General features: G+C 44.2%; 1 protein-coding gene across 1 annotated transcript in view; it reads left to right on the top strand.

Annotated features, from left to right (window-relative positions):
- Positions 1-27,699, top strand: part of LOC137320664 (ADAMTS-like protein 1) — a 613,156-nt gene that overhangs the window by 443,726 nt on the left and 141,731 nt on the right. The window contains exons 17-20 of the mRNA XM_067982343.1: positions 9,796-10,006; positions 18,878-19,057; positions 20,826-20,979; positions 22,288-23,431. Of these exons, the coding sequence (XP_067838444.1) occupies positions 9,796-10,006; positions 18,878-19,057; positions 20,826-20,979; positions 22,288-23,431 (1,689 nt within the window). The remainder of the gene's footprint in view (positions 1-9,795; positions 10,007-18,877; positions 19,058-20,825; positions 20,980-22,287; positions 23,432-27,699) is intronic.

The following is a 27,699-nucleotide window of genomic DNA, read 5'->3' as shown; positions in this document are numbered from 1 at the left end:
ACTCCAGATCTTAATGGATGGGGTGAGGAGGAGGGGGAGGACAGAGATCTTCCCCCCGGCAGGCGGGAGGAAGTGGCCTGCCTCTGCCACCAAGAAGGCTTAGCTCGAGGTGGCAGAGGAGGTCACCTGCATCACCAACATATCACGCACCTGCGTACAGTGCAGGAGGCGCTTCAATGACCTAACTAGGTCAGCCGAAGTGAGTACACTTACTCATTCCCCTACACTCCATCTGCCACATCACCGCCCCCACCCCACATCTCCTTCTGCACTGCCACCACTACTCTATCACGTCACTCCTCACACCCACTCAAAGCTCATCCTCATCTTACCTGCACTTACTCACCTCACCAGTACTCATCCCACCAATACCACTCAACCCAATCCTCATACAATCTCATGGCTCTATCTCATACTCACCCTCTGATGCATCTCTTTCACGGTCAGCCTCACCCAACCTGCCACTACCTGTGCTGCAGCCACAGGGCATGCATCACATATGTGCAGTAGGCAGCATAAGGCAAACGTGTCGTGAGCATGAAGGGGATGCACAAGGGTGTTTGAGGGTTTGTCATGGTTTTTACTTATATTTAATTTCTGATCAACTCACATTACATATTATATTGTCACCACTACTGCCACGTCTTTGCGAATCTTGTCTGGTTTGTGCAATAATGCCCTTTCCTGAGGATCACTATGAAGACCCACCACTGATGCCACCCATTATGTCACTGCAGAGTGGGTGTAGGTGTATTTGCAGGGCTTTTTTGTGCAGACGACTGAGACACGTCAGCGATGTCCCCGGTGGCACCCTGGAAGGATGCGGAGGAGAGGTTGTTGAGGGCAGTGGTGACTTTGACAGCGACAGGTAAGAAGATGGTGCTCGGGCCAGCCGGGAGCAGCTCGGCATGAAGGAGGCTGCAGATGTCCACGACTACATGTCGAGTGACTCTGAGCCTCCGTGTGCACTGCTGCTCAGAGAGGTCCAGGAAGCTGAGCCTCGGTCTGTAGACCCTGTGGCGAGGGTAGTGCCCTATGCGATGCATCTCTCTCTGCCGTTGCCCTCCCTCCTGCTGTGCAGGTGGATGTGTCACAGCACTGTGTTGTGGAGCTGCACGTGTCAGAGGTGGACGGCGAGGCTGGTGATGCTGTTCGTCCGCCGAGGAGGTCATGACTGTAGCTACGGCGGCCCCCATCCGGAAGATGTACATTTGAGAGAGTCCGCAAGGTAGGTAAATGTGTCTGGACACCGGGATAAGTGTGCAAGTTGGTGAATTTTATAGTTAGGAGGTCGCTGGTGGAGGCCAAACTTTGTCCAAAGTGACAGAGTGGCCTTCTGCAATGAGTGAGGGTCTCCCCCCCAACCTGTCAAATGGACCTTTGCAGCGGCCACAGGCTGATGGCTGCAACACATCCATTTCAACTGGAATTGTTTCCCCCAGTACGGGAAACAGTCCCAGTTGATCTGAAAATCCCACCCCTCCTAAAGTATCAGGTCAATCAGGTCTGTAAACGAACTGAAGTATCTGGTTAATTACTTCAAGTGGCATCCCGCTGGCTTTAATTGCCGGCGGGAGTCCCACATCCGGGGGCTGCGTGCGCATGTCAGCGCGTCACTGGGGAACCCGGAAGTGGGTGGGTTGGAGCCGGACTCCGGACTCGCCCCGGGAATCCCCGATTTTCGCAGCCCCCCCCCGCCACGAACGCACCCGCTCGGGGGTGCGAAAATCGAGCCCCAAGTCTCTGATTATATTTAAGAAGGAACTAAATAGATTTCTAGTCACAAAAGGCATTAAGGGGTATGGGGAGAGAGCGCGGGAATATGGTATTGAGTTAGAGGATCAGCCATGATCATATTGAATGGCGGAGCAGACTCGAGGGGCCGAATGGCCTACTGCTGCTCCTATTTTCTATGTTTCCAGTGAGTTCCAGTCCTAGATTCATTATTAGTTTCCCTGGAATGTCAGGTATATTATCCTCTTCCACTACTGCGAAGACTGACACAAGGTCATTGTTCAACAAGTCTGCCATTCCCTTATTTTCATTTGCAATATTACCCGCATCTGTTTTTAAAGGGCCCACATTACCCTTTTTCTTGTAATGTAATTGTAAAAACGGTTTGTGTTAAATCTTGATATCCCTCTCAAGTATCTTTTCATATTCCCTTTTTGCAGCTCATTCTATCTTTTTTGACTTCCTTTGCTGTTCTTTCAAACCACGAATAGGTCTGTAGAAATGAATTCTGTTATCAGGCTGTTATCATCCGATGTAATCTGTAAACTAGAGGCAAACTTCTATCTGCACATAATTGTAAAGCTATCCTGAAACCTAAAACTAACTGTAACTCTGTGCTTAACCATAATCCCAAGCCTGAATTTAAACTTTACCAGATGACATCACAGCCATGTAACTGAACTCATCAAATTCCATTCAGTCACTTTGTCAATTGGCATACACCTGCCTGGTCAATAGAAGCACAGTAGTACAAATCAAATTTAAAAAAACAAATTGAAGTTTAAAATTACAAAATCTGACATTGGCTTTGAAAGTTTAGCTTTAAACAGGAAATATTTTGACATGTTTGCTTAGTTGCACAAGCCTGGGCTTATCTTGGAGAGATTTATTTCTAAACATTTGTGCACAATTTTCATTTCCTAGCATTGCCCCATCTTATCTATACAGGGAGCAATGTGAACAGTAAACTAGTATATTTCTGTGTCAGACAACACTTATATCCCTTTGCGTGTACAACCTGTTCTCGATCCAATAAGACAGATATGAGCTCTCTATAGTATCGCATAATATTGCATAGCATAATATAGTATAGAATTGAGTGTGGAAGGTCCCATTGTAAACGTTAAGTACTTTTTATTGACTTGAAGAAACTAAGGCACATTCTTATGCTTTTAAAAACATGTACTTGTTGTTATTTTTATTTGGATCTTTTTTCTAGCCTCTGGATAATGGGTCCAATATATAAGCAGACAGTAGAGCAATTATTTGGAGATGAACTCTTTTTCCACGAGTAATATGTTGGGTGCTGCATTTCTAACTGTAAGATTAATGCTCTATACTGTGAACTGCTGAGTTATAACAGATATATAAATGTTGCTGTTTTCATGAATTATGTCATCCAGGCAAAGGCTTATTACCTGAATCTAACATTTGTCATTTTTAACATAAATTTGTTTATCTTGTAAAAATAAAAGGAGTTTTTATTTCATGCTGAAACTTTCCCCATCGCAGTGATACAAGTAAGCCAGCACACCACGGAACCCTGCAGATTACTCATGCCCCATTATATTCACCTGATCAGTGTGAGTGAAGCAGACTGAAAAAATATTACCTCTTATGCTGATCATGAGGTTGGCAAAAATCAGTCAGGTCATAAATACCCATGCGTGTCCCAGGAGATTGCTCGAAGCATGATGCACAGGTGCACCCACCATTCACTCAGAATGTAATTTAATAGATGGGTGAATATTCACAATACATCTCACACCCCACACACAATTCCACCATTCCACTGTACCTTATCCCAATCCGTGAGCCCAAAGGTGGGACAGTGAAAAATTAAGAGATTTATGCATAGCCTGCACCTGAAAGCATCCTCCTCATGGAATGTCTGCAGACACTCTCTCTGTATTCTCCTTGCAAAAGAAATGATCACCCACAATCAGCGGCAAAGAAACGCCAAGGGGGAGGAGTGCTACCCATTCCTCAAGAAGAAAGTTCTTCAACTCCTCGGCAGACACACCAGGCAGGTAGTGGGAGGTGGAGAAATTGGAGGAAACCTGCCAGGAGCAAGTTGGTAAAGGTGTCCACTGCCTACAATATAGTGAGTTGTTACTGTCTTCAAATATTCCCTTTAATTGTAAGAACTACTATCGTTGCTCAGTTGGTCCTTCTGAGTCACATGTGAGCAGCCACCCCCCTAAAAATATTCCCTTTGTAACCCCCAAGGTGTACAACTCATAGCAGATCATGCAGGCAGCAGCCTCACCAACTCCATCATGGCACCGTATTTATTTCAGCAACACCACAGATACAACCGATTTGGGGGTATGTTGAAACAAGAGACATGGTGACACACGAGTACTGGTAGCAGGGGGGGGAAGAGGAGAAGCCAGTTGAGTCTCCCCAGAAGGGGCAGAAACTATTAGCCACTGCCTAAGAGCCTAATGATTCGATATCAGGGACCCAAAATTCATGTGATCATGGGCAGTGAAGAGGGTTTCCTCGCATGTGGCGGAGATCATAGATAAGTTATACAACATGCAGCAGGCAATGATTATTCTTGAAACCTTTGCTGGCCTCTACTGCAAGGATCCTCCAGACCTATTTACACAACTGAAGTGGGATGTCAACATGCCAATTGGTTGCCAATTTGGGTGGATCCTAGCGTCTTCATTATACTTGTTCCGTGCTGCTGAGGTTGGAGGCCAGGGGGTTGTCATCAGGGCTGCAGGGGGTATCCCTAATTTCCAACCAATCGACTAAGCCCAAACTGCTTCCTGGCTCATCAATGCAGATTGTTGAAGTACAAATCTGAGGTAGTAGCTTCCTGAGTAATGAGCATTCACATGGAAAATCAAACACTAGCTGTACATCAATAGAATGATATCCCTTACTGATAATAAAATGGAATGAGTTCCCTAACCGGTGCTTCAATGCAACACAACATCCATTGATTTAACCCGGTACCTGGGGGAATCCTGCTCCTCGATAAAAGTTCACTGCTTGTTCTTGTTACTCGACATGGTCCATAGTGAAGGATATAAATTGTGAGGTCTGTTTGAATAGATTATCACCTTTTTGATGTCGTGATGCACTGTGGAATGACTTATGTGACTAAGGTCATCTGAGGCCACCTGGAATAACATGGTGGTATAGAAATTCAGTGCTGTGGCCACTTTTTCAGCTACTGACAAGGCCGCATTCCTTGTCAAAGTAGGCTGCAAGTCTGAGGCCTGTACCTGACATAACTCCAGTAGTCTCAGGGTGGGATCGCACCCTTCTAATGCACTGCCTTCGGGAAACATTTCTGAGGTTTGTAAATGCTGTAGAATGGGTATGGACATGTTGGCAACAAGTGTTTTCTTTGATGCCTCATTCTTCATTATTCCAATCTAGTCTCTTTCATATTCTCATCCTTCTCCTGTTTGTAACACAGGAAGAGAGGGATTCTCTTAGGGAAATCTATTTCTTCACTCCAAAATTTAAATTTCATCGCAGCGCACTGTAAATGCCAGGAGTCCTCCGCATTCATGCTCCTGAGCCCAAACACCCAAACATCGCTATCAGTATCAATCTCCAGAAAGATCCAATAAAGCACTCCAGCAATGGCCTCCTCTATATAGTACCTCACTCGGGTTTATCCCAGTTGCTCCTTCCACCACTTTCATAATGATGTTGTTTGCCCATGTTAGTGAGGGGTGCTAATTGGAGAAAATGGCCACCTGCCCCAATGTATATGTGGTGGGGCAGGCAGGGCAGATCATAACGGTGAATGGAGGTTTGCTTGGAGTAAAATTCTGGGGTCCATTTGTTGGGTGAAGATTGCAGCAAAAAGTCACATTACCTTATTTTCTCTCATTAACGCACAAAAACAAACAATTCAGAAAATTTAATTCTTTGAAAATAACTTCTGAAATCACCAAGCAGAGAACAGCTTAGAATCAGAGCAAGATTTCCTTCTACATAATCATGTCCAGCAGAGGCAGCATCAAAGTGACTATCACATTATTAGTCACATATCAAAGTAGTGAAGTGCAGCTACCAAAGCCAATCACCCATGACTTTGGATGACGTATCTGTTGCTTGTTCAGTGTTTTTGGAGATTACAAAGCCAAGGCTACAAAGGGAAGGCTTGGGATTTAGAGTAACAAGATCCTGAGAATTGAGCCTAGTAAAAATTGCAGTGAGCACATTGTTTTGATATAGTTTTTAAAGAGGGATAGCTATTTTGTTCAGGACTAATTCTATATTATCTGTCCATCTACTTTACAATAGCTAGAATACTAAGGACATGATAGTGGGGCAGGCTGTGTGATGCTCTATGCAGGCTTTGTGCTTAGATGGTATAAGCTGATATTAAATTACACTGACATAAGTTGACATGAGGGTGAAAAATCTGACATAAAAATCATCAGGTATCACACCAGTAATCTTATCTGCATGAAAGACGGAAAGTCGAGTTCCTAGCAGTAAATCTGACACCTGGATGAAATGCGTGACTACAGATAAATCCGGATAAGCACAGCAACTAATTTGCCAATAAATGTTCTGCTTTGAACAAAACTTGGGGTATTTTTCCCACAAAAATTTGAACAGTTGTCCCAGCCACTTGAAAACACGTTTAGAATTCGGGTTACAGTTGTATAATGTGTATTAAATTGGAATTCCAATGGACTGTCTCTATAAGACAGTCAATATTCCACAGCCACTAATATAATATGCAGCTGTTACACGGTCCTCACCATAGCCTATATATTAGTAGAACAATGACGCAGTACATGGGAGCATGAATGCTCTGAGCTATGAAGTGATGGGATGCAAGTTCAGTGAGTGCCTGATCTCAGTTGTGTTCCTGCAGACTAACAAAGAAATATCTAGTAAATAAAAAGTCACGACAAATACAAAAACTGAAGCTGACTATTGTCCCACACAGTAATCCCTTTTGCCAATGGCCCATTGATGGAGTTGGGAATGGATTGTATTCAAATTAAAAATTAAATCTTCCAATTGGCTTAGTAGAAGTCACTCGCTAATAGAAATGATGGAAAATTGTCTGCTGCTGCTGGCGAGCAATTCCAAGCTTCGCTGGAAGTGGTCTGGGAGGAAGTCCACCTTCTTGGCTTTAATTAGTATATATTGTGTGTAAAATATAGAGATTTATACGCTTAATTTAACAAAAAGTTTATTTTGTGTTTCTCATATAATTTTGAAAGCGAGCCTGGTAAAGGGAGGGTTCCACTGTGTTACCAGTCCAGTCTGTATGGATGTGTTGATTTAGATTAAGTTTCACGGTGGGATAATACTGGTCAATAATGAGTGTGACCCAGCTGTAAAACTGATTAAGGCCCTTTTTTAAAAAAAGAGGGAAAACAACTGTGAAATTCAAGCATCTTTTTCACGCTTTTCTACCACAAGTGTTTGTCCCTGTAGGTTATTTAGAGTTTGTGAGGATCTTGTACCACATATATGTACTACAGCAACCAATAGAGCTATTTTTAAGATCGCAGCAAAACTATCGCCTCCACCCTTACCTTGTTTTTTATTTACACTCAATTCAATAAGAAGGTATCAGATGAGAGCTACTTGATCCACTAATCCTGTTCCCGTCATCAACCACATGGACCTTGCTCTGTCATAGAACATGGTACAAGATAGAAAATCATGTGCCATCCTTAATGGTCCAGTTTCAACCCCCAGGCCCTGAGAGATGAGTAGATTATTTGTTTACTTTTGCCCAGCAAGTAACAAATTTTACAACTGAATGGCATTTTTTTCACTTTTTCCCAGTTGTGCACGTGTTGACAATGGTACTACCCAAACTGTGTTCTTCACTGTGTATTTTGAAGTATTACCAAATGGAATGAAAAAGAATTTCCTTAGAAATGTACTTGTTTATCACATTCAGTGTAGAACAAACAAACTTTCCTAAACCTATAGGACATTTGGAGAACTTTAGAAGGAGGTTGCACTGGTGGTGTCATCTAAAAGTGTTTGGCAAGAATGTGAAGCAATTTGTATCAAAATGCATCATTGAGCCTAAATGTTGCTGTGTTGCTTGTGCAGAATTCATCCCCAGCAGTGATGATAATGTACTTTTAAAAGATTTTAAAATAACATTGAATATATTAGAGTAACTCTGTAATACATTACCATACCTCCTTAGCATTATATTAAAGAACTCACTATGGACCAACCAGTCTTCAACTGAAGGATCTTTGTATGGGTTTGATTTATTATAATATATTCCCGAATTTAAAAAAAACATAGATAATCCTGAATAACTGAGAAAGTTAACGGCAAAGTAACTTTCTGGGTAAGGACTATGTATGAATAGTTAGTGCTTGTCCCAATATGGATCCCAGCTACTTAGGTTTTTCAAAAATAAATTAATTTTCAAATATTCCCATTCACAGGCTATTTGGTGTCCATTTTTTATTTCAGGTACCAAATGGTGAGGATCTTATCATTAGTGTCAATGTAATCAAGCTGTTTTCAGACCTATTGGGCACGATTTTAACAGTGAGGGGTGGGTTGGGGTTGGGGGGTCATTCAAAATAGCAACCATTTCAGACCCACCTCCAACCCACCCATCTCCGGTTTTCACCGGGGCGGAACGAGGGCCATGCAACCAACCCGCTCCCAGGAGGCGGGTCTAGCATTAAAACCTTTCAAGGAGGCTTCGGACCTTCATTTTCCCACAGTTTCCAATTTGAACCCCGGGGAGCTGGGATTCCCGGGCCTTCTCTTTCACGCCTCATGAAAAGAGGCGAGAAGGCCCAACACTAAAAGGTAAGTGCCTTCCTGGCACAGCTTGTGGGCCCAGAGGAGCAGGAGTGCTTCCCCCAGGCCCAACAAGCCTACCTGCAGCGACTGCCCAACAATTGTGGACCCCCGCCCCCGATCGCCCCACCAACAATCGCGGCCCCCCGTCCCCAATCGCCCCCTCAACGATCGCGGACCCCCACTCGTGACTAACCCCCAATCCCTCCAGATCCAGCTCTGTCACAACTAACTTGTTGATAAAAAATTACAAATTTGTTTTAATGTTAATCCAAGAATTTGGGGTTTTAAAAAAGCCTTAAGTTCTGTACATTTCTCTAATACTACTTTAAAACATTCAGCATTCAAAACTAATGACCAGTTTTGTTTGTGTTACATGAAAGGAAAATGTGCCTATTTTGAAAACTGAAAATGTCTTTTGGGCTTCTTTTATCCCCCTATGACTGACGACTCCCGGCCCACCCATGCCCCATGCCAACCTATACCCCACTCGTGACTAACCCCCGATCCCTCCCCCCATGACTGACGACTCCCAGCCCACCCATGCCCCATGCCAACCTATACCCCATGCCCACCCACGCCCCCCCATGCCCCGCCCCCCCCCCCCCCCGGTCCATAGAAACAAATACTTACCTGAATATGTCCTCTTCCTGGCTAGTCTCCCGTCTGACTGAGGCCAGCCTGTCAATCAGGCCGATCAGTCAGACGGGAAACCAACAAAAAAAAATAAAAGACGTCCTTACGTAAGGACGTCTGGGAAACCCATACTTCCGGGTTTCCCATCTGCAATTTGGCCTCCCCGACCCCTTCCTGGCTCGGGGTCAAAATCATGCTCATTATATCACCACTGAGTGTTTGCTTTGTTTTAGTTACATGCAACCAGAATTGATTGATAGATCTGTTTATCCATTACAATAAAGGGTTAGGGGACACTGGGAGAACTTGAATACAACAGGGATTTACATACACTGAAGCAACATGCAAAAGTGAGCTTCATTGCACAAGTTATTAGAGCACCTTCGCAATCATATATAATAAGCTGAATGGCTGCCCTGCACTGTGGTATTTTGCCAGTTCAATAAATAAAATCTGTCACAGATGTTTATGCTTATGATTAGCATAGAATCCTAGACCTACAAGTGTCCTCATGTTGCAAAATAACCAGATTTTCTTGTAAAAGCTGCATTTTTACTTCCTTGCAATGTGGAAAATGCACACCGGTGTTAATTTTCTAATTTAAAGCAGATGGATAACATTTACTTGTCGGCTTTCCTGCAGGTGGGAAACTGGAAAGTGGAGTGCCTGTTCGTCCAGCTGTGGGGTAGGTCTACAGACCAGGGATGTGTTCTGTATGCACGTTTTATCTCGTGAAAGTGATGAGACAGTCATTCTAGGGGATGTGAACTGTCTACAGCCAAAGCCTGACAATGTCCAAGCCTGCAATCGTTTTGACTGCCCCCCAGACTGGCATTCCGAAGCATGGCAACAGGTAATCGCTAGATTCTATCAGAATTTGAGCATATCTCACAGCTATTCCACTAAAAAACTGTGTGTGTTAAAGAAACACACCTATGGGTATATATACTTTGGTTGCTAATGGGAATGAAAGAGTTGGTGCAAGTATAAAATGAGGGTCCTTTTTACACCCAGTATTCACCTTCACTCACACTTACAAACAGAGGAAATATAACTTTGAGAGTTTCTACAGCTCTGTCACAACTAACTTGTTGATAAAAAATTACAAATTTGTTTTAATGTTAATCCAAGAATTTGGGGTTTTAAAAAAGCCTTTAGTTCTGTACATTTCTCTAATACTACTTTAAAACATTCAGCATTCAAAACTAATGACCAGTTTTGTTTGTGCTACATGAAAGGAAAATGTGCCTATTTTGAAAACTGAAAATGTCTTTTGGGCTTCTTTTTATGTCATTATTTCATTGTACATTGTCCCATGTCTCCAGACACCGCTGCAGGAGTTCCACAGGGTAGTGCCCTAGGCTTAACCATCTTCAGCTGCTTCATGACCTTCCAACCACCATAAGGTCAGAAGTGGGGATGTTTGCTGATGATTGCACAGTGTACAGTTCTGTTCGCAACCCCTCAGATAATGAAGCAGTCTGTGCCCGCCTACAGCAAGACCTGGAGAACATCCATGCTTGGGCTCATAAGTGGCAAGTAACATTCGTGCCAGACAAATGCCAGGCAATGACCATCTCCAACAAGAGAGAATCTAACCACCTCCCCTTGACATTCAACAGCATTACCATTGCCAAATCCCCCACCATCAGCATCCTGGGGGTCACCATTGACCAGAAACGTAACTGGGGGGAGGAGCTAAATACGATTAAAATCACTCAGGAGATGGTACTCAGTAAAATAATGGGACTCAAGGCGGATAAATCCCCTGGACCTGATGGCTTCCATCCTAGGGTCTTGAGGGAAGTGGCAGTAGGGATTGTGGATGCTTTGGTGATAGTTTTCCAAAATTCCCTGGACTCAGGAGAGGTCCCGGCAGATTGGAAAACTGCTAATGTAACACCGTTATTTAAAAAGGGTAGTAGGCAGAAGGCTGGAAATTATAGGCTAGTTAGCTTAACATCTGTGGTGGGTAAAATTTTGGAGTCTATTATTAAGGAGACAGTAACGGAACATTTAGATAAGCATAATTTAATAGGACAAAGTCAGCATGGCTTTATGAAGGGGAAGTCATGTCTGACAAATTTGCTTGAGTTCTTCGAGGATATAACGTATAGGGTGGATAAAGGGGAACCAGTGGACGTAGTGTATTTAGACTTCCAGAAGGCATTCGACAAGGTGCCACATAAAAGATTATTACTTAAGATAAAAAATCACGGGATTGGGGGTAATATTCTGGCATGGGTGGAGGATTGGTTATCGAACAGGAAGCAGAGAGTTGGGATAAATGGTTCATTTTCGGACTGGCAACCAGTAACCAGTGGTGTTCCACAGGGGTCGGTGCTGGGTCCCCAACTCTTTACAATCTATATTAACGATTTGGAGGAGGGGACCGAGTGCAACATATCAAAATTTGCAGATGATACAAAGATGGGAGGGAAAGTAGAGAGTGAGGAGGACATAAAAAACCTGCAAGGGGATATAGACAGGCTGGGTGAGTGGGCGGAGATTTGGCAGATGCAATATAATATTGGAAAATGTGAGGTTATGCACTTTGGCAGGAAAAATCAGAGAGCAAGTTATTTTCTTAATGGCGAGAGACTGGAAAGTACTGCAGTACAAAGGGATCTGGGGGTCCTAGTGCAAGAAAATCAAAAAGTTGGTATGCAGGTGCAGCAGGTGATCAAGAAAGCCAACGGAATGTTGGCTTTTATTGCTAGGGGGATAGAATATAAAAACAAGGAGGTATTGCTGCAGTTATATAAGGTATTGGTGAGACCGCACCTGGAATACTGCATACAGTTTTGGTCTCCGTACTTAAGAAAAGACATACTTGCTCTCGAGGCAGTACAAAGAAGGTTCACTCGGTTAATCCCGGGGATGAGGGGGCGGACATATGAGGAGAGGTTGAGTAGATTGGGACTCTACTCATTGGAGTTCAGAAGAATGAGAGGCGATCTTATTGAAACATATAAGATTGTGAAGGGTCTTGATCGGGTGGATGCAGTAAGGATGTTCCCAAAGATGGGTGAAACTAGAACTAGGGGGCATAATCTTAGAATAAGGGGCTGCTCTTTCAAAACTGAGATGAGGAGAAACTTCTTCACTCAGAGGGTAGTAGGTCTGTGGAATTTGCTGCCCCAGGAAGCTGTGGAAGCTACATCATTAGATAAATTTAAAACAGAAATAGACAGTTTCCTAGAAGTAAAGGGAATTAGGGGTTATGGGGAGCGGGCAGGAAATTGGACATGAAGCTGAGTTCGGATCGGTCAATGCCCTGTGGGTGGCAGAGAGGGCCCAGGGGCTATGTGGCCGGGTCCTGCTCCGACTTCTTGTGTTCTTTAGATTTGTGGTTGGGATCAGATCAGCCATGATCTTATTGAATGGCGGAGCAGGCTCGAGGGGCCGATTGGCCTACTCCTGCTCCAATTTCTTATGTTCTTATGTTCTTATGGACCAGCCACATAAATACTGTGGCTACATGAGCAGGTCAGAGGCTGGGTATTCTGCGGCGAGTGACTCACCTCCTGACTCCCCAAAGCCTTTCCACCATCCATAAGGCTTACGTCAGGAGTGTGATGGAATACTTTCCACTTGCCTGGATGAGTGCAGCTCCAACAACACTCAAGAAGCTCATCCAGGACAAAGCAGCCAGCTTGATTGGCACCCCATCCATCACCCTAAACATTCACTCCTTTCACCACCAGCGCACAGTGGCTGCAGTGTTTACCATCTACAAGATGCACTGCAGCAACTCACCAAGGCTTCTTCAGCAACATCTCCCACATCATCCTGACTTGGAAATGTGTCACCGGTGCTTTATTGTCGCTGGGTCAAAATCCTGGAACTCCCTCCCTAACAGCACTGTAGGAGAACCTTCACCACACGAACTGCAGCGGTTCAAGTAGGTGGCTCACCACCACCTTCTCAAGGGCAATTTGGGATGGGCAATAAATGCTAGCCTTGCCAGCGACGCCCACATCCCATGAATGAATAAAACAAAAGGTATGCCTTGCTTATACGCCCCTGCTGCTGAAAGGATAGGCATGCAGCCTACTCCCACATCACCACCAATGCTTTCCTTGTAGTCAGCCACTATGAGGTACTGCCCAAGAACGGCGCTCCCTTCTGATTTTTCCCTCCCTCTTGCAAAAACTGCTTCCACTCAGCAGCTTCCCACAAAATAAAGCTCAGATCAGGAATTGTGCAGAGTGGCAATGAAGCCTAGATACATGCTGGTCTGTGGCATTGAGTGTCATTACTTGGAATGTCAGTGTCACTGCGCCATCTTGAAACGGTCTTTAACAAACAGCATTAAAGAATATCCACCACTGACCCTTCTCTCATAAACAATTGTAACTGAAAACTTAGAGTTAACCAAAGTAAAATTAATGACTTTGATACAAATGAGCTGGAAGACCTAGGCAGGCTAAAACGACACTATAAAAAAACAAATCAGTAGTGATGGATGGTATTTCTGCCAGAGTGCTGAAGGAGACTTGGGAGGACATTTGTGGGGCACTGACAGTCGTTATGAAAAAAAATGAACTTTCATTTATATAGTGCCTTAAATGTGGACCACCTTATGACATCAAGAAACCAGGATCCTTTTCCTGATCTAATTATCCCAACAGGATAAATATATTTCACACTCGAAGGCTTGGACAAGGAACACAAGTGTCAATCACAAGGCAAGACTGGCAGGTTGATAGATTACCACTGGTGACCTATGTTCTACAGCAGTTGAAACAAAAAACATGTAGGCAGCTCACAATAATCGTAGTTTTCTATAAGTCATGTATATTTCTTCTGTAAACCCATTATTTAATGCTCAATTAGTGGAAGGGATTTATTTTTTAAGTATCATTGTGAAGAAGGGGTGTTCGGAGAAACCTATTGAATTTGTATGTTTTGTATATTTCTTTCCTGAATATTCTGGGAATCTAATATTAAAGTTACACCCAATAAACTCACACTTTCACATACCCTGCTAAAAAACGCAATGTTCCTATGAACAGAATGCATTGTTTGTTCTGCGATGAGGATGGGTGGTCTGTGAGCTAGTAAAAGAATTAATTATCCCATGTGGTGAACCATAAAATAATAACATCGAGACATATGGAATCTGGACTGAACAAGGAAAATTCAGAAGGCTGGAAAAAGTGGGAGGCAGATTCTATGAGCTCAATTTTCAAAGTGAAAAACAGGTGGGTTGGGGGCGGTGGGGCATTGAAAATTGCCACCATTTCAGACCCACCTCCAGCCCACCCATTTCCGGCTTTCACCGGGACTGGAAGAGGGATGGGTGACCAACCCGCTCCCAGGAGGCGGGTCGGGCCTTAAAACCTTTAAGGAGGCTTTTTGGGCTTCCATTTTTCTGGACTTCCCAATTTCAACCCCAGGGGCCGGGATTCCCGAGCCTTCTGTTTTACGCCTCGTGAAAGGAGACGAGAAGGCCCAAGGCTAATAGATAGGTGCCTAGAAAGGCACAGCTTGTGGGCCCAGAGAAGCAGGAATGCTTCCCCCAGGCCCAACAAGCCTACCTGCCCCGACCCCCCCAACGCTCGCAGACACCCGACCCCTGATCGCGGATGCGCCCCCCCCCCCCGCCGATCGCGGATCCCCGATCCCCAATCCTCCCCCCATTCCGATCCTCCCACCCCCAACCCTGATCTTCCCCCTGACCCCGGACCCTGATCTTCCCCGATCCCCGACCCCAATGCTCCCCCCCACTCCGATCCACCCTCCCCCCGATCCCTCCCCCCAAACTCCAATCCTCCCGACCCCTGATCCTTCCCCCCACTCCGATCCTCCCCCTCAATGATCATGATCCCCCGCGATGACCCCCGATCCCAACACCACCCTCCCATGTCTGACCCCCGATCCCATCCCTCATGACTCACGACCCCGGTGCGAACTTATGCTGACCTATGCCAACCTGTGCCCATCCATGCCCTCCCCGTGCCTCCCCATCCATACAAACAAAGACTTACCTGCAGACCCACCTGAACACGACCTCTCCCTGGCTGCTCTCCGTCCGACTGAGACCAGCCGGTCAGTCGGACGGGAAACCGACAAAATCGTAAGGATGTCCGGGAAAACCGTACTAATGGGTTTCCCAACCTCAAATTGACCTCCCCGCCCCCTTTCCAGCTCGGTTTTAAAATTGAGCCCTGTGTGTCTGTCAGTCTATCTGTAAGTAATTAAAGGCACACACTCACTGAGAATTGGTGGCAGTAAGGTCCAATACGTAGTACATTCGTCACTGCTACAAGTCAAAACACTCGAACTGGCTGCTGTCTTCTAAGTATACTGAGTAGATTTTCTGGGGGGTTTCTTTCGGTCCCCCCAGTGTAAATTGGAAAATCCCATATGGAAATTCTACCCCATTCACTCTACTATTCAAGGAATATATTTTGGAAGGGAGGCCACCAGTGTTGGGGAAGGGAGATGTGGTGGTCTGGTGAGATTCCCAGTGCGGTGAGATGCCTGTTGCGGTGTGATGCCCGTTGCGGTGAGATGCCCAGTGCAGTGTGATGCCCAGTGCAGTGTGATGCCGGTGCGGTGTGATGCCCAGTGCAGTGTGATGCCCGCTGCGGTGTGATGCCCGTTGCGGTGTGATGCCCGGTGTGGTGGGATTCCCGGTCCGGTGAAAGGTGCCGTCTTTCGGATAAGACATTAAACTGAGGTCCAGTCTGCTCTCTCAGGTGGACATAAATGATCCCACGGCACTATTTCAAAGACGAGCAGGGGAGTTCTCCCCAGCGTCCTGGGCCAATATTTATCCCTCAGCCAACATCACTAAAACAGATTATCTGGTCATTATCACATTGCTGTTTGTGGGATCTTGCTGTGCGCAAATTGTCTGCTGCCTTTCCCTACATACGACAGTGACTACACTTCAAAAGTACTTCATTGGCTGTAAAGCACTTCGGGACGTCTTTTTCTTTCATCCTTTATACGTCAGTTGCATAAGCGGTACACAAATCTGCAAATCAAGCCAGAGAGGGTGAAAGTACTGCTCATTAAACACACTCTATCATTTTAATTCCGTTATCAATGCTGTATCCTTAATAGAACAAATCTGTCTTAATTTTTACAAGGTGTTTTTTAACGTTCCTTTTGAAATGAAACAATATGGTTGCTTAAGACTGCTCACAGCTGAATATTTAGTGAAAGATGTTCGACCTATTATGTTGTTACTTTTGGTTCTGTTCAGATTGAGTGGAAATATCCAGTGAATCCATAAATAGTTCCAGTAAAATAGATTGTGTGTGTTCTGATATATGACAATATATGGTGGACACAAGCCAGGTCCTTATGTAGGAAAAACTTAACATCACTTTTGAAAAGGGTAATTTCAGTTTTCACATAGCCTGTTAGGCAGACTAAACTTTGGCCTCATTAAATGACTGAATCTATCATTATAAATGAAGGCAGCCTCTAGGTGAATAAGTAGGATATAAAATATTGTGAATCATATGGGAGTGTGTGATCATGTTTTTGTGAGGAAGATCTAAAATCAACAAAGTAATGTTAAAGAGAAAGAAAGTGAAACTGCTCACCAATATAGAAATTGCTTGCTGAGGAGAGCCTAAATAGACATTGCTTACTGAGGGATTTTTTTGACAAATATATCCTTCATTAATTGTCAAGGTGGTTTTGTTTGTAATGCAAGAATTTTACAGAATTTACCATATGCTGTCTCTGGAATGTTACAGCTCCTTACAGACGTTTCTACTCACAACCCCATCTGATGTTTTCATGGGGTGGTTAAAACTGAGCCACTCCTGCTGCATTAAAAACCTGGAGCTAATGCTTTTATTAACCGTGAGAGAGCAAAGTTTTTGGAAATTGTTAAAAGACATCCGATGACTGACTGTGGTAGATAACTGACTGTCTGCATGCATTTAGGTCTCTGCCTGGATTAGTGAGACTGAAACCCACATTGTTACGAGGTAACGGCTGCAAACTAGCCGTGAAATGAAAGATGACAAGGAATTTTGTTGTTGGCATCATTCAGTAACAAAGTGTGGTGAAGTTACCAACAGGGATTTAGGAAGATAAAGGCAAAATAGTAAGACCGAACATCTGGAGATTAGTCACCTTCCTGATTCAAATTACGCACATACTGGATATTGGCATCATGACACATTGTTGAATTCCAATACTTTGGGCACTTGTTTTCCTGTGTAGATTAATCTTATTTCCTACATTTTTTTAAACAAATATTTTAGCACATAGTTTTAAAACCACTGGTCACAAGAGATGCTGCTATGCTTGAATAGTAAAACTATTAACTGTAAATTTTGGTTTATGGCTGTGAGCATTTACAAAACATACAAAGAGAGACAGGAAAAGACCAGCTGGTGCAAAAAATCTGTCCCATCTTGATATGGTGCAATCCATACCCACCCAACTCGTCATCTCCAGCAGCCATGCAAGCTCCTGAGAGAGGCAAAAAAATGTTAGGCCCATTTAAGAAAAACTCTGGGAAATTCTTCTTCAGCCTCTTACAGACAATCAAGCAAGCTTCGGGAAACTATGGCAACAGGTACCACTATCCTCACTTACTTTATATAACTTGAGCTATCTTCCACTCGCAGGAACCTGTCCAGCCCCCTTTTGAACACCTGCAGTGAAGATTGAAGACTCTCTGCAAAAAGAAGTCCTAACTAGTATCTAACCTAACTCTATGCTTTTGTCACTTGTACTGCTGTCCACTAGTCCTTCCCCTCGTGTGTTGCCCTAATAACCTATATACATGGACAGAATCTAATCCCTGCATTATTGTAAATGCCTCAATCATATCCCTTCAAAGACTATGCTTTTCCAAAGTAAAAAGTCCCAGCTCTCTAAGCCCAACCTCATAACTAAGGACCCTTAAACTAGGTATCGATCAAGTGGCCCTCTTCTGAACTTTTTCCAAGGCCTTGATATCTCCCAACTTGTGAGGGGACCAAAACTGGACTCAATATTTTAGATGCAACTGGACCAAGGTCTTGTACACAGAAAAAATTGTACTTGTAGTTTTGTATTTAATCGTCCTAATACCCTAGACACTTTAGCAACAGCGTCACGACACTGGTTGTGGACCTTCAATAACCTATGAACTATGGCCCCAGGTCCTTCCCTGCTCGGCACGTTTGAGCACAGAACCCTGCATGGTGTATACGTGTTGGAAATTGCCCCTGGCCAAGTCCATCACACTGCACAACATCTGGTTCATTTTTCGCAATGCATCTAGATCCTCCTGAAACTTTTTTTTTCCACATATCTTCATGTCATGTCATAGATTGTTCCTCTGATGCCTTCATCCAGATCAATGGAAATGAAAATCAGGAGAGGTGTATAACGGGCAGCTAATCCGATATCACTCTTTTCACAGTATCACCCAAAGTCAAAATCACCCCAAGGAGTGAAGACCTGTTGTGCTAAGCTGTTCATTTTGCATGTTAAAAAGAGGAATATTAGAGATTTCAACACATTCTTATCTAAATAACCTTGAAAGTTCTTTGTCTGTAATTTAGCAGAGAAAATTGTCTTACTGAGCACTGCTAGCACCAATCTGTCCCCGGTGCATCCAGCCCAGCCCTTCTTTAGTGCGACAATATGAACTTTCACGCGTCAGGCAATGGTAGGGATGAAATGCATCCTTGCAAAATATCAGGAGAATTGTTTTTTCTGCTGCAGTGTTTGTAAAATAACTTTTTTTATGTGAAAGTGTTCCCAGAGCTGTGGAGGCGGTGCGCAGACACGCAGGGTCCTTTGCAAACAGAGAATGGCTGATGGGAGTTTCTTGGATCTCGTGGAGGAGTCCTGCGTCACTCCTAAACTGGATGTGCATCAGGCCTGTGGGAATGTAGACTGCCCTACTGAATGGTTGCCTTCTGAATGGTTACAGGTAGGACTATCTTAATGTGGCCACTACTGACACAGTAGACCAAAGTTAAGCTTCTGATTTAGAATTAGGGTTTATTCTGCATAAAAATAAAGACAAACACGTAATCCACCCAAAAATGTCAATACCGGGATCGTGAAATGGTTACATATGTCATTATATGTGGTCAGTAATGTATAATCTAATACAAAATAGGCTTGCAGGTGAAATATAAATATTTGAGAAGCAAATACTAGTACAGCGGTTATATTTAGACTCGTGTGTCATGCCTACTAAGACTGCTGCCAGAACCCACGGTTCAGCTATCAGTGGGGATTCCTGCAATATCCAAAGAGGCAGTGAGGAACCTTAAAGAAGCTGAAGACCCCTGAAGATGGAAGGAGCTCCCATTATAGGCCTCAGCAGAGACCAAAACATGCAAAGGTAAGTGCTGGTGGCCAGATTGGAGGGAGAAAAGGCAATGAGATAATGGCCAAATAATCTGTTTTACTGATATTGGTTAGGGATAAATATTGGCCAGAACACTGGGGAGAACTCCCCTGTTCTTCTTCAAATAGTGCCATGAGATCTTTTACATCCACCTGAGAGGGCAGACGGAGCCTCGGCTTAACGTTTCAACCGAAAGACGGCACCTCTGACAGTGGAGCACTCCCTCAGTACTGCCCCTGCGACAGTGCAGCACTCCCTCAGTACTTACACTGGGAGTGTCAGCCTAGATTATGTGTTCAAGTCTCTGGAGTGGGGCTTGAACCCGCAACCTTCTGACTCAGAGACTGACACCCAAGAGAAAAGGCAGCATTATAAAAAGTGTGAAGACGAACCATGTAATGTAAAATCTGACCATATTTGCTCGTGTTATCAAGGCTTCATGCGTTGTTTTGTTCATTCTGTAGAATGTTCAGTATTGTTCTTTTTTGGTCTTCAGACATACTGTAATTATGATTGCATCAAACATCCTATTTAACAGATGCCTATTTAACATTCTTCTGAAATGCATCTATTTTATATATGCATGCCTAAAACGTGGACTAAAGTAACATAACTATAATTTTATGAAGAATTCAAACAATGTACTTTGTTTATATCTGAATGGATGTCAGTGACATTTTTTTACATCAGAACACTGTAATCTATTTTAAGTTTTTATGGTTATTATTATAAGAGGTTGAAATGAGCAGCCTTCAGGTGATAAAAACAATCACTCAATGGAATGTGCCAGAAGAGAAATTTGAAAACTTTATCTGAATCATTGCATATAAATTTCTCTTTTGTAAGTGTTTGTTAGCAGTTATAATTATTCCTTAGGAAAAGGCCTTTGCAGCCTCAGGCATCTGATATACAAAGGAAGCAGCCTGGAGAAATAGTCAGGACTTTTCTTTAATCTTTAATTGAGGCTGAAGGGGAGATGGTGGAGGTTATGGAGGGGCTGGGCAATGGCCCTCTCCATGGCAGGTAGGCTGTATGGGGCAGGAAGGTACTGGAGATACCCACCGGCCCCATATCAATGAGATGCCCTCCCACTGGCCCTTCCTGTACCAATAGAGCCCCACTAGAGGCCATGCCAGTGTAACTGTCGGGATCACAGCCCAAGGATCTTCAAAGCCCTATTTGAATCTCTGATTTTAATGTTAATAGCTTTTCTAATCATTGCTCATAGGGATGTACCAGCCTTGATGCACTAACTGCAGCCTACAAACAGATTCTGTAGGCTACAGCCTATTAGTTTCTATTGATAGTATAACTGAGAGCTGTCTTTTATCCATGTGACCAGTGTTCCACAACCTGTGGGGAAGGTACACAGAGACGCCATGTGGTTTGCAAGAAAATGCGCAGAGATGGTGTTTCCATCACTCTAAACATCTCCAATTGTTCCGGCCTGCCTCGCCCTCCATTGTTCAGGCCTTGCTCCTTCACACCGTGTGCAAGTAAGTTCAATCGTTTTGTGATTTACCTTTTTATAATAATTTAAATATTGCATTTAAATTTAATAAACAAAAATGACAAATAATAGCAATTTGATATTTTATGTTTTAAAGTACTAGGATGTTTTTGAGACAGTTCTAAATGTGTTAACTTTCTGCAGTAGTTTTATATAGGAGAGAAGATAACAATTCCAAGAACATGCATACCAAAAGCATTCAATTGTTTACTTGTTTTACGTAAACCTAAACAAGTGTCAACATTTTTATTTGCAACTGTTACGATTTCACAGCCATTTTAAAATCCTTATTTCCCCTTGAACTATCTCTGGTTCTGTTGAAACTGCTTCTAATCCTTCAGCCCAGAGGTCTAGGCTATAAACTTTTCTGTGACCAACAACATTTTCTGATTGGTCAGTTGGAGATACCAAATATATCAATTTCTCCTTTCACCGTAGTCAAGATTCCTGTGAGCTGACAGAGTGAGGTGTCTTGTCTAGCAGCTTTAAATGTATCCAAGAGTGTCTGACAATCTATCCATGGTTCTGTTGTTCCCATGTGTACAAGTCTTATTACACTCGCACCTGGCTGTTTGAACCCAGTGCCACCTGTCATTTCTCCGATAGGGTGGGGTAAAAATTAGCCCTGGCCCATTTTCGGACCCAGATTCGGAGCTGTGGAGGCAGCACGCGTCCAAAGCAAGAGGGGCGAAGATAGCTGGAAATTGTTCCTCGGTCCTCAATTGAATAATTGGGGTGAGCTGCCAGCGATAGTTGTGCCTCCACAGCACCTTACCAGCAGCAGCCCTTAGGTAAATCGTTGTGGGGGGGGGGGGGGTCGGAGTGGGCTATGGGGGGTCACTGGTTGCGACTCCTGAGGAATCAGCGGAGTATTTGTCCTTCTCCTGGATCCACAGGAAGGTCTTCCTTAAAAAAACATTTTAAGTTCTTACCCTTGGTTGGTGGCCGGGGTGGGGGGGGGGCGGGGCACTGACAAATCCTGAGTGGGGAGGCCTGACTAATTTCTCAAAGGGGTTCTTTAACAGATGTTAGGCACCTAATTTACATATTCAAGGGGCCTAATGTCTGTTATAGGAAATGGATCTGCTCCTTTCCCGCTGACCGAGTTAAGATTCCCCATGTCTCTGTGATCCATTGTTTTTACTTGTCTCTGTAAATAAAGTTAGGCATGCTTCCTATTGTAGTGTCATGTCTTATCAGCTTGTGTCTGGATCATTTAGTTCTTTGGACAAGAAAATCCAGTATTTTTCTGCTCAAATGTAATTTGCTTTTAATGTCTGTTTTTTGGCTCTAGGACAGAACAGAAAGGAATACAAGCCTATCCAAAGACAAGGACCTCATATTTTGGGGCTTCGTAAAGTATATATCCAATTAAGGAAAGAAAGAAAGCTCCAGTTCACAACTGGTGGACATGCATTCCTGCTTCCAAAAACATCGGTGGTCATCAGGTGTCCTGTTAGAAGGTTCAGGAAATCCATGATAACATGGGAGAAAGATGGAAAACATTTATCAAGCTCTACCCATGTCGCAGTCACTCATTTTGGTTATATCAAAATAAATCGGCTGAAACCAGTAAATATAGGTACCTATACATGTGTAGCAGGACCTGTGCGTGATAATTTTGTGATTAAACTAATTGGAAGCAACAATAAACTGATTGAGTCACCATCATCCAATAAACAGGAAGGAACCATTGGGAAAGGAATCTTAAATGAAGCTGCAAGTCCAAAAGACAAATATCTACCAGGTTTGAAGGTGAATGGTAGCAAGTCAGACAAAGATCGATTCTTCATAAACTACCATAGTCAGTATGATGGAATCATTCTTAAACTCCTTGAGATAAAAGGTTGGTCGAGAGAGAGTCTGGATTCAAGGGAGTCACAAGAGTCCACAGAAAAGGATTTCACTTCTGCAGAGGACCATAGCCTGGAATCTATTGTTCCATTAACCTATGTAATAGATCAGGAGAGACTGGATGAAATTAATAGGGCCATATCACAGCAGATTGGTGATCTGAAGGATGTCTATGCTACTCATCTTATTGCCCAGTTAGTTGCTGAGATTTCTAAGGGCCAACCAGATGTCAATGAATCCAAACTGAAACACGGGGAGAGAAGCACAGCTACCAGTTCAGTGGAACCTTCTTTCCATAAAATCACTACCGATGGTCAGGGAATACCAAAATTATCCTCAGTGGATCAGTCCAGTTCTAAAGAATCTATTCGCACATCTGAAGAGTCTTTCAAGGCACCAGTAATATTGCAGAAGACCAATGGCAAAGTGTTACCTCTGTCAGCAGAGATCATTGCCTATGTGGGCCACACAATACTGCTGGCTAGCTGGACCCATAAATTGGTGCTGAGGTGTGAAGCAGAAGGGAACCCAAAACCTGTCATTAGCTGGACAAAGAATGGTCAAATGTTGAAATACAGCCACAGGTGAGATTTTTTTTCTCTGTGTGTAGTGGTTGGTTCATTGCTTATCATTAATTATTTTGAAGCACTCATCATTGTTCATCCCCTTCATACATGTTTTCTGAACCTCAATATAAGCAACTCCAATGAATTCCGCACTCCTTAAGCTCGGGATATTTCTGATTGTTTCGTTCACATGCTGTGAGCCTGTAACATCTAGCATTACAGTAATAACACAACTGAGATGTTAGGAGTGGGTTTTAGTGTAATATTATTATAATAGTAATGACACAGGTAATTAAACAGGAACAGGAAGGGGCCATTCAGCCCCTTGAGCCTGTTACACAGGAACAGGAGGGAGCCATTCAGCCCCTCGAGCTTATTACACAGAAACAGGAGGAGACCATTCTGCTCTTCGAGCCTGTTACACTTCAGAAGTAGACTTCAAGAGGCCATAGACAGACTGGTGAAATGGGCAGACACATGGCAGATGCAATTTAATGCGGATAAGTGTGAAGTGATGCACTTTGGGAGGAACAACGTGGAGAGACAGTATAATCTAAATGGTACCATTTTGAGGGAGGTGCAAGAGCAGAGTGACCTGGGGTGCGTAGTCACAAATCTTTGAAGGTGGGTGGACAAGTTGATAAAGCAGTTAAGAAAGCGTATGGAATAGTTGGCTTTGTAAATAGAGGCAATGGGGTGATTTTAGGAGGCAAATGCGGGTGCGTTGGGGGTGGGGGAACTCCGAAAATCGTGGAAGTCCCCTTCGGGTTCGGAAGCCGGCTCCAACCCGCTGACTTTCGAGTTTCCCAGGGACCCACCTGTGTGCGGCAACCCGAAAACAGAAGTTAAAGAGCCAAATGTACCTCATTGAGGTACTTAAGGCACTTTACCTGTGACAGATTAAGTACTTAGAAAAATTTTAACTTACCTGGGCAGCTTGCACACCGCTTCTAATTCATGCCTGGTAAAACCAGGCATGAAGGGCCGGATCAGGGAAAAAGAAACTAAATAAATTAAATAAAAAACCATGGAAGGAAATGAAAACGCTAAATGCACCTACCTTTGAAACCTGCTCCGATGTCTGATGTCTCCAATTCTGATATCCCCTTCTTCACCCTCCCGATGTCCCCCCCTTCTCTCAACCGATGTCCCCCTCTTCAACCTCCCAATCTTACCCCGATCTTCCCCTCTCCCCCGCCCCGATCTTCCAGTCCAGCGCCGGATGACGTCTGGCTCTCTCTCTTTCTCGCACCCACCCCCCCCACCCCCCCGCCTCGCGTTGCAGCTCCTTACGGACGCCAGCCTGTCAATCAGTCTAGCTGCCGGGCGAGAAACCCGGAGAGGATGTTAATCAGTATCAATCAACGTGCGATCATGTCGAAAACGGTAAGTTTGGTTCATGCAGGTTTGCCACGCGCCCAATCGCCCCCCCCCCGCTGCCATCCCGACTCCCCACTTATAGCGGGGCCATTGAATACAAAAACAAGGAAGTCATGCTAAACTTTTATATATCACTGGTTAGGCCTCAGTTGGAGTATTGTGTACAATTCTGGGCATCACACTTTAGGAAGGATGTCAAGGCCTTGGAGAGGGTGCAGAGGAGGTTTACCAGGATGATATCAGTGATGAGGAACTTCAGTTATGGGGAGAGATTGGAGAAGCTGGATTGTTCTCCTTAGATCAGAGAAGGTTAAGGGGAAACCTAAAGGTATTCAAAATTATGAGGGATTTTGATAGAGCAAGTAGGGAGGAACTGTTTCCTCTGGCAAGTGGGTCGGTAACCAGAGGTCATAGATTTAAAATAATTAGCAAGATAACTAGAGGGGAAATGAGGAGAAATTTTTTCACCAGAGTTGTTAAGATCTGGACCCTGAAAGGGTGGTGGAATCTGATTCCATAGGAACTTTCAAAGGCGATTGGACATGTACTTGAAGACGACTAATTTGCACAGTTATGGGGAAAAAGCTGGGGTGCAGGACTAAATTGTGCAGCTCTTTCAAAGAGTCAGCACAGGCACGATGGGCCAAATGGCCTCCTTCTGTGCTGAAAGATTCTATTCTATTCTAACGCTGCTGAGTTGTTAGGAGTGGGTTTTTAGTGTAATATTATTATAATAGTAATAACATCTTCAAAAAATTCTGATACAGTGCAAAACTTTTAAATGAATAATGATTTTGCCAAGTAATTTTATTCATTTAACTGCTCTATTCTTTTATCTATTTTAACTGTTGTATCAAGTTTGGCAAGAAGCCAACAATGGAATGCAAACTGGATTGCAATTATAGTGTTGTAAAAACAGTCACACAGTTGTTGCGGATAATTGGAAATGTATTTATGTCATTTGCTTCATTACTATATCCAATGTCCAGTGCAGAACAACGAACCTTTAAAAATAGGACTTCAAAATCTTAAAAAAGGAACTTTAAAAACAGATTAATCATATCTATCAATACTGTACAATATTTAACAGCTGGTCATTTTTAAAACAATTAATTAATGCTTAACTTTTAGCTAGAGACACCAGTTGAACAATGTCCTCTTGTCTATAGAATGCTCACAAAGCGTGATGAGAGTTTTCACACCTAAACAAAAGCACTTATCACATCGAATGTCAAAAGTGCTTGAGCCCGAGCACCTGATGAGGGAAACAGATGCAAACATCACAGAGTTGGTCACTAGGTAATTTTCATACCTGGACAAAAACGCTTGTAAAAAGGGCTCAACACGTTGATTGGCAAAAAGGTCAGGGGCGCTAAATTGGGCCATGTAACGGCAGTTGTTTCGGCGGTACACAGCCTCTCTGACATCCAAGATGGCGTCTTGGATGCGCGCGCGCATGTTTCCTGCATGATGTGCGCCAGACGCCATCTTGGTATAGGAGTTAACGCATGCGCTAATACCAGACGCTGGAAGCATGTAAAGTCGGGAGAAAATGGCTGCAGTGTGCAACGCTGATTTGAAGTGATACACACCATTTTCGACCTTAACACTCAACTCAACACACAGTCTTATCCCCGACCATCTAAATGTTTCTTACAGTGCCTGAAGGACCCCCCCACCAGCGCCATTTAAAGGGGCCATGCAGGTGTTGCAGGTTAGTTGCTGGATTATTGCTTCTGGCTGCTGGAGGAGTAGGAAATGTTTTTTCAAGCTCCCTATTCTTTTTGAGAGTTCCTACATTACTTTTGAGAGTGGTTTGGCAGGTACTGCCTCACGAGTCGGAAAGTTACAACTCTGGTGGAACAACATTCCTGCCAACCATGGGCGGTCTGCTAGGGCTCCCGTTGGGCATTGAGCATGACTGGGAGTATGCAGAGAGGCCACGCCCAGCAGGTCAAGCTGCGAGAAGACGGAGGACGAGGAGGCGCAGGGCACTGAGCAGGAGGCCCTACCCAATGAGGGCCTTCCGGGATCAATTCTCTTACCTCAAGATGATCGAGGAGGATTGCATCCTACGCCTAAGGTTCACCCTGGAAGCCGTCACGAGATCTGTCAACTGGTGCGGCCACAACTGCAGCCTCAGAGCAGGGCGAGGACAGTATTGCCTGTGGCTGTGAAGGTCACCGTGGCACTGAATTTCTACTGCTCAGGAGCATTTCAGGCCTCTGCTGGTGACATCTGCAACATCTTACAGTATACAGTGTACTGCTGCATAAGGGAGGTCACAGATGCACTGTACCACATGAGGAACAGGTTCACCTTCCCTCTCAACAGCGACAATCAGAACGAGCGAGCACGGGGGTTCGCCTGCATTGCTGGCTTCCCCGTGGTGCAGGGTGCCATGGGCTGCACACATATTGTCCTACGTGCCCCGTTCATCAACTCGCCTGGCTTTGTCAACCGAAAGGTTCTCCACTCCCTCAACGTGTGCGACCACACGCATCGCATCTTGGAGGTCGATGCCCGCTACCCTGCGAGTAGTCACAATGCCTTCGTCATGCGGCAGTCCAACGTGCCAGCAATCTTTCATCTGACTTGGCAAGTCAAAGGCTGGCTACTAGGTAACAAGGGCAATCCCCTCACGACGTGGCTCATGACACCGGTCAGGAATCCACGCACACGTGCAGAGCAGGACTATAATGAGAGCCATACTGCCACACGCAACATTATGGAGCACACCACAGGTCTCCTCGAACAATGTTTCCGCTGCCTAGACCGGTCTGGAGGAGCCCTGCAGTACTCCCCTGAGCGGGTGGGCAGATTTGTGGTGAAATGCTGCATGCTGCACAACCTCGCCATCATGAGGGACCAGCCTTTGCCACCAATGATTGGAGAAGTCCCTGAGT

The sequence above is a fragment of the Heptranchias perlo genome, chromosome 4 (genome assembly GCF_035084215.1).
Source record: "Heptranchias perlo isolate sHepPer1 chromosome 4, sHepPer1.hap1, whole genome shotgun sequence".
Taxonomy (NCBI): domain Eukaryota; kingdom Metazoa; phylum Chordata; class Chondrichthyes; order Hexanchiformes; family Hexanchidae; genus Heptranchias; species Heptranchias perlo.
This window is presented reverse-complemented; position numbering and strand designations above follow the sequence as displayed.